The 7,836-nt window shown below is 33.0% G+C and overlaps 1 protein-coding gene across 1 annotated transcript in view; it reads left to right on the top strand.

Moving 5' to 3' along the window:
• LOC106468543 (ADP-ribosylation factor 6-like) overlaps nucleotides 1–7,285 on the top strand; it is an 11,341-nt gene extending 4,056 nt beyond the window's left edge. The window contains exons 2-5 of the mRNA XM_013928975.2: nucleotides 1,143–1,256; nucleotides 1,814–1,917; nucleotides 3,788–3,986; nucleotides 5,193–7,285. Of these exons, the coding sequence (XP_013784429.1) occupies nucleotides 1,175–1,256; nucleotides 1,814–1,917; nucleotides 3,788–3,986; nucleotides 5,193–5,335 (528 nt within the window). The 5' untranslated portion in view covers nucleotides 1,143–1,174 and the 3' untranslated portion in view covers nucleotides 5,336–7,285. The remainder of the gene's footprint in view (nucleotides 1–1,142; nucleotides 1,257–1,813; nucleotides 1,918–3,787; nucleotides 3,987–5,192) is intronic.
• Nucleotides 7,286–7,836: the final 551 nt, after the last annotated feature.

Below are 7,836 nucleotides of genomic sequence, written 5' to 3'. Positions count from 1 at the left end.
TATCTGTGTAGACCACACACTATAGTGTAAATATCTGTGTAGACCACACACTATAGTGTAAATATCTGTGTAGAATGCACACTGTAGTGTTAATATCTGTGTAGAATGCACACTGTAGTGTTAATATCTGTGTAGACCACACACTATAGTGTAAATATCTGTGTAGACCACACACTATAGTGTAAATATCTGTGTAGACTGTACACTATGATGTTAATATCCTTGTAGACCACACACTATAGTGTAAATATCTGTGTAGACCACACACTATAGTGTAAATATCTGTGTAGACCACACACTATAGTTTTAATATCTGTGTAGACCACACACTATAGTTTTAATATCTGTGTAGACCACACACTATAGTTTTAATATCTGTGTAGACCACACACTATAGTTTTAATATCTGTGTAGACCACACACTATAGTTTTAATATCTTTGTAGACCATACACTATAGTGTTAATATCTGTGTAGAATGCACACTGTAGTGTTAATATCTGTGTAGACCACACACTATAGTGTAAATATCTTTGTAGACCACACACTATAGTGTAAATATCTGTGTAGAAGTGTGTGGTCTACAAGGATATTAACATCATAGTGTACAGTCTACAAGGATATTAACATCATAGTGTACAGTCTACAAGGATATTAACATCATAGTGTACAGTCTACAAGGATATTAACATCATAGTGTACAGTCTACAAAGATATTAACACTATAGTGTACAGTCTACAAAGATATTAACACTCATAGTGTACAGCTAGTAGCACCAAATACACTCTTGTCAAACATACAAGATTTAGTTTTAAGTTAGTATTTCAAAGTAAAATATAATAAGACCTATTACTTGAAATTTAGTTTTATTTTTTGTATAAAATGAAAGTGCCTTGTTCTGGAGTATTGTTGTTGAATATATTTTCCTCCAAGTAGTGGTTGTTTGATCTGACTAGCATGTAATGTGATCTGCAACATTTATTACAGAAGAAGTTTAGAAATCCCCACCATGTTTTGCATTTTTATAGAAAATACAAATGTTATAAATATATTTCCTCAGCAAGTATAGTACAATGTACTGATTTGTGCTTGATGATTTATGTATGTACATAATTGTAATGATATGATTTTTCTTTTTCTAGGGTTTTAGTGGTCCTTTTCTAAGTGCAGGAACATGGGAAAGTTTTTGTCTAAAATATTTGGCAATAAAGAAATGAGAATTCTTATGCTTGGTTTAGACGCAGCAGGAAAAACAAGTATCCTTTTATAAAAAAAAAAGTGTAATTAGTTGTTTAAATTTGACATTTGTCTGTTAAGGATTGGCACAGTTTTCAAGACTTGATGATCAAAGTATTATTAATTAATAGATCTAAGTGAAGAACCTGGTTAATTAGTTTAACTTATTACCTATGATAATCGATTACTGTCATTTAAAGTGTCAATTAAATAAATCTATGTCATGAAAATAATTAACTAATTGAAATTATTGTTTTCTGTTAACTATCCAAGTAATCAAAGTATTTCCATTTTGACTTAATATTATTATTTTTGATAAATTAAGATTCTTAACCTGTTAGTGTCATTACTCACAAAAATAATCAATTCAGGATGAAAGACAGTCCTGATGTAAAATAAATTGTAAATATATTACTGATGATGATAACACTTAGAAGAATTGGATTCACTTTTGTATCATTATAGTTGTTGTGTATTTTTGTAGTACTAGGAGGAACCATTGTACTTGTAACTGTGTCTGGGAAAATTGTTTCCCTAGGCCGAGTTAATGAACAGCTTTCCTTAATTTGCATATCAGCTGTTTTATACAAACTCAAACTAGGTCAGTCTGTTACAACAATACCTACAGTAGGTTTCAACGTGGAAACTGTGACATATAAAAACGTTAGGTTTAACGTATGGGTAAGTAGAACTTTATTAACGATTGCAATGTATGAGGTTGGTGTCTAAAGTCATTTCCACTATTCAGGTGACTGCATTTGTTCGGAAACTCTGTGTGGAACCCAACTTGACCGTATGGAAAAAACTCTGCACGTCATTACAAATTGTTACATTACATGACTTGTTTGGTAGTTGTTGAACTGAATTTTGGACAGCATGTTTTATATCAGTATGTACCATGCATAATGGTCTCACAACAAACCATATGACTGTGTACGTTGTCTTCCACATGGTCATGTTGGTCTACATACAGAGTTCTGCAAATTTGTGACCATAATTCTCCTGTTTGCTGTCTTCTGAATAGTTTATATGATAGGGAATGTTAATAATATAGATAATTATAAATAAAGAAAAGTGTATTTTGGTAATAGATCATAAATACATCACAATTCAATAAAGAGTGAAGACATTAAAAGTTTGCTACTAATATTTTATTTTCTAATGTGATATCTTCCTACATTCTCCAAGTTATCTTTCTGTTTCAAAACTTTCACTTCTGCCAACACATTCTGAAATGCTGCATTCTTCACTTTAAAACTTTGAAACCTTTATAACTTGCTAGTAGGAAACATGGATCAAATCTAATAAGATTTTAAAAAATGACATGTGTAAAAGTAGCCAAAAAAACTTCTTTTAAATACTTTGTTACAAATTTGTCATCATTTTTTATATATGGGTGTGTTGGGCCAAGGATTTTTCAACAGTAGGTGTCTGTGACTTGTTGGTGAGAAATTTGACAATAAACAAACAGCACTCACTCCACTTGTGTTTTAAAATAATGTATATATTAGAAACAAGTTGAACGTATATACAAAATTATTTACAATATGAAGATCATAGTTGTATCTTAAACATTATCCAGTCCTCTTCTTGTCAAAAGTCCACTTTGGCCTATTCAATTGCTTTAGAATTCAGTTGACTAGCCCATCTATTTTTCTCTCTATTTCTATCCCAACAGCATTTATGTATAGTTCACTTACATTGTCTGCTTTCGTACTTCCAATAGTCATCTGCCTTTTGTCAAAGTCCACTGAGGCAGGTTCAATTACTTTAGAACACCCTTTGATGAGACAATTTATTCTTTTTTAAAATTCTTAATCTCACTCTAATATATCAACCATTAGGCCTTTCACTCCCATGACAGTTAACTTTTCTCTGATCAATGTTCTCTTTTGCATTACTTTACTTTTTCTCTGTGTTTCTATTTGTCTGGTTGCCATTAATTATTTATATATATACACACACATCTATCACTTAGGCCTTCTAGAAATCTGTATAGCCGCAACATCAAAGAATTACGAACACAAAATTAATTAATTAATAATGCCTACAATAAACAGTCTTTTATATATTCAGGTTACTGAACAGTTTGGATCATTAATGTTGCAAATTATAGTGTAAGAATATGTGTTTGTATGAATTATAGGACATAAAAAAAAACTTTGAAGAATCACAGATATGCATATAAAACTAGTAGTTCATTTCATATCTTTGTTATATCAATATATCATCACAAGATCTGCTTTTGTTTTTATGTCATTGTGATATTTTAACATAGATAACGAACATCCACCAGCTGGCCATAGAATGTGATCTTGTACTTAAATACAGTGAGATAGGGTATAAGTGAACTTGGTTTTTAAGTACGTATGTCTGGGGTTTTTTTAGCAAACAATATGCACACACAGTCTTTACTGGTCATTCAGCCAAGTTAGGAAAAATCTACTTTAATAGATTTCAAAGTAATGATGCAAGTAAACTGTAAAGTAATTGGTAAACAAAATGGTGGAAAATGTAAGGGCCAAAACATAATGAATCTTTTTCTTTGTAGGATGTTGGAGGGCAAGATAAAATCCGGCCATTATGGAGACATTACTACACGGGGACACAAGGGCTCATCTTTGTTGTGGACTGTGCTGACAGGGACAGAATAGATGAAGCTCGTCAGGAACTGCACAAGATTATCAATGACAGAGAAATGAGAGATGCCATCATCCTAGTATTTGCCAACAAGCAGGACCTGCCAGAAGGTACAATTAATGCTAAGCACAAGTGGAATTTGGGATCAAAACGTGGGGGAGTAAAAAAAAGAAGTGTGACTTAATTACTGTCAATGTCATGTGTATACTATATCCCACAATAAAAAAAAAAAAAAAAACGTAGTGGGGTGGCAACCCTCCGTTACCTATGATACTAAAATTCTTTACAATGTTCTTCATTGTAATAAATATATAATCACATATTTTATACAGGAGACATTTGAGTAGGTTAACATGTATGTTTAGACATATTAGCATATATTTGAAATTTAATATTATGTAAGTTTTAATTTATTATTTTCAAAAGGAAGTATTTAAAAAAATTCTCATTCTTCATTTTCGAGTGTCACATAACGTGTCTCCAGTCTTCTCTTTTAGTCTGTATAACTTCAATATCATTGGAGTTATACTGCACAACTTACTGTACACGTAATTCTTAAGTCCAGTGTATAATTTCAATGTGATAGTTTCTTCCTGTAGTGAGAAATAAGTTTTCATGACCCACAGTAGAATTCCCACCATTCTATACTTATCTTCCAAGATAGTTTTCACATTAATGTTTCTAGTTGATGTACAGTAATAACCAATAGAAATAGCTTATTTTAAGCTTCACACCCCTTCAGTAGTCTGTTTGAAATTGGTGCTAGTAGAAGATCGAGGATTTGATACATTGATCTTTCTAAAATAACTGTTAATGGATTCAATACCCTCACACCACTTTTTTTTTTTTAATCTGTGGCTCATCACTGGGGAAGATCACCTCCTCCTTGATTACTTGTTGATTTTATCTTTTTAAGTAGCAAAAACAAATTCCAAAACTCTCAAGATCACTAAGCTGCTATCTCGGCTGACTGTATCATCAAGCTCGAGAAGAAATGGCCGTACACCGATACACAAGTGTTGTATAAGTATCCGTTGATTAGAATTAGAATACTACACTAACACAGTTATACAAACATTGATATTTTTGGGTGTATGTGTATATTTATCGTATGTAATGGTTGTGCATGTTAGTACAAATACAATGTTTTTCACCTGAATTATTTTTGTATGTGATTTATATACAGATATGTATAATAGAAAACACTGCTATCACTACAGTTTTGGTCTTAACGTACGTAGATGTTGTTACTCTTGGTTGATGTAGATTTCACACACTTGTAGCTTTTCTTGTCACGGTATTCTTTGTGCTTACAGCAATGAAACCTCACGAAATCCAGGAGAAACTTGGACTCACTAGAATTCGAGACCGCAACTGGTATGTACAACCATCGTGTGCCACAACAGGGGATGGACTGTACGAAGGACTCACCTGGCTCACTTCGAATCATAAGTCCTGAGAAGTGTATAGAATTGAACTGTAGCTAAGATTTATTTTAAATTTCCATTTATTGTACAGCATCATTGAAAAGTGTAAAAAAAAAACATCAATTTTTTTTCAAAATTTTCTTTTTGGCTTTTAGTTAAGGTGAAAGGGTAATGAGCCTGTCTTCCTTCCCGCACGGTTCGGACACAGTGTGAATGTGTAGGTAGCTTTGAGGCCGTAAACCTGTACATAGCAATAGACTAAATTCGTTGAGGTCAAGAACGAGGCAAGCCAGAGAATGTGGGTAAAAACAAAAGCTGAATTTCAGTTTTACATGTATAGAAGTGAATTGTTTGTGTGAGTAAAAGAGAACTGCATGGTCTAAAACAACCTTTTAAATTGTGTTCATTTAGGACTTGATTTGTAGTGCTTGCAGAATGTTATGTAAGTTTCATTTTTATACTTCTTTTTAAGAAGTAAATAAATATTTTTGCAGTTAATGTTTAAGTACTCATGCAGAAGACTGTTTAAGCCATAAACAAAAGTAAATAAATTTTGACATGTTTTCTCTGAACTACAAATATGAAAGTAGTTTTATGTAAAACTTTTTAAGCCTTAGAGGCTTTGTGGTTGAAATTCAGTGTACTTACTGTATATCTCACACACACACACACATCTTGAATGTTTTAAAATATACTCTCTATTTGTTTGCGAGTATTGTCAAGCTTCTTTGGGGCAAAGTTTTCACATAAATACTGTTACAGATATTTAATTCTTTACATAGTGTTTGTTATTTGTCTCTCAGAGTTACTCCTGGAAACACTTAAGAAACAATGTGCCTGGGTTAGAGAATATCTTGTTGTTTGGAAGTTAAAAGACATTTTGTAATAGGCTTCAGCCGTCTTTTGTAAAGTATCTAAGGTTTTTCATCATTTGTCTTTCACGCAACTTAAGGATCAACCATGGTACTTGCTTTTAAGTGTTATGTTGATGAGAAATGGCATTTCTCACATCATCTGAAATGTTGTGGTAAAAATCAAACTACTGAGTAGGAGCTGTTATAAAAATTAATATTAGACATTAATTGTAAATTTTTCTCATCACCCCCTTTTTTTTGCACTGAATAAATTTTCCCTGAAGAATCTTGATCTCGATAACAGTATATTTGTAATGTAGAACATCCTCCCATGCCCCTGTAAAAGAAAAAAGTAACAAAATGATTTTAGATATTCTGTAGGTGACCCTAAGTAACAAAAGTCCGAAGTTTGAATAATAAAACCTGACAAGTTACTTAATATTTACTACAAATAATTCTGAGATGTTTTACGTGTGAGAAGGTAATTATAACTATTACAGGTGTTGTGTTCTAAAATCAAGTGAGATTTTTTTTCTGTTGGTCAACATACAAACTCTGCCTTTCTACGAAAAGAATCATAGAAGTTGATTAACCCCCACTTTTTTAACTCTGCCTTTCTACGTAAAGAATCTTAGAAGTTGATTAACCCCCACTTTTTTAACTCTGCCTTTCTACGTAAAGAATCTTAGAAGTTGATTAACCCCCACTTTTTTAACTCTGCCTTTCTACGTAAAGAATCTTAGAAGTTGATTAACCCCCACTTTTTTAACTCTGCCTTTCTACGTAAAGAATCTTAGAAGTTGATTAACCCCCACTTTTTTCTCGGCAAATTTCATCAGTGTTTGTGATTCTACGAATAGAAAATGAGGTTGTCATTTTAACCTTTATTGTACATTTGGTACTGTTTAAAAATTAGTTTATCATCAAGTTAATATTGTAACAATAACATGCTGTTGTAACACGTTACATTGCTATGATGATCTAGTTCCTTGTTTCACCTAAGATATTGATTGCTGGAGAGGATTAAATGTTCTTTGTTTAGTTGGTGAAAGAAAATAGCTGTGACAGACACCTGTAGAGTGTGGCATAGTTATCCATGTAGTTGTGGGTAAGTATGGATAACACTACATCTGTTACAAGAAAGCATTGAACATGCATCTGGGTGGTGCATGTTGGTTATGTGAAAGCACTGAACATGCATCCGGGTGGTGCATGTTGGTTATGTGAAAGCACTGAACATGCATCTGGGACCATCACAAAACACGAGTTCACATTTTCATCTCCAGCTGTTTTTATCCAAAATAATGATGGCCAACCTCGTAGAGAAAAAGAATATTTAGAACAGTGATAATTACAGTGTATACGAGTGTTATCCATACTTACCCACAACTACACGGATATCTGTGCCACAGTGAAACAAGAGAAAAAAAAATGTTTAGAACAGTGATAATTACAGTGTATGTCACCACCCGGATGCATGTTCAGTGCTTTCACATAACCAATGTGCACCACCCAGATGCACGTTCAATGCTTTCTTGTAACAGATGTACACCACCCGGATGCATGTTCAGTGCTTTCACGTAACTGACGTGCACCACCCGGATGCATGTTCGGTGCTTTCTTGTAACAGATGTACACCACCCGGATGCATGTTCAGTGCTTTCACGTAACTGACGTGC

Source organism: Limulus polyphemus, unplaced genomic scaffold (assembly GCF_000517525.1).
Source record: "Limulus polyphemus unplaced genomic scaffold, Limulus_polyphemus-2.1.2 Scaffold3049, whole genome shotgun sequence".
NCBI lineage: Eukaryota > Metazoa > Arthropoda > Merostomata > Xiphosura > Limulidae > Limulus > Limulus polyphemus.
Note: the sequence above shows the minus strand (reverse complement) of the source record. Positions and strands in the feature narration are given on the sequence as shown.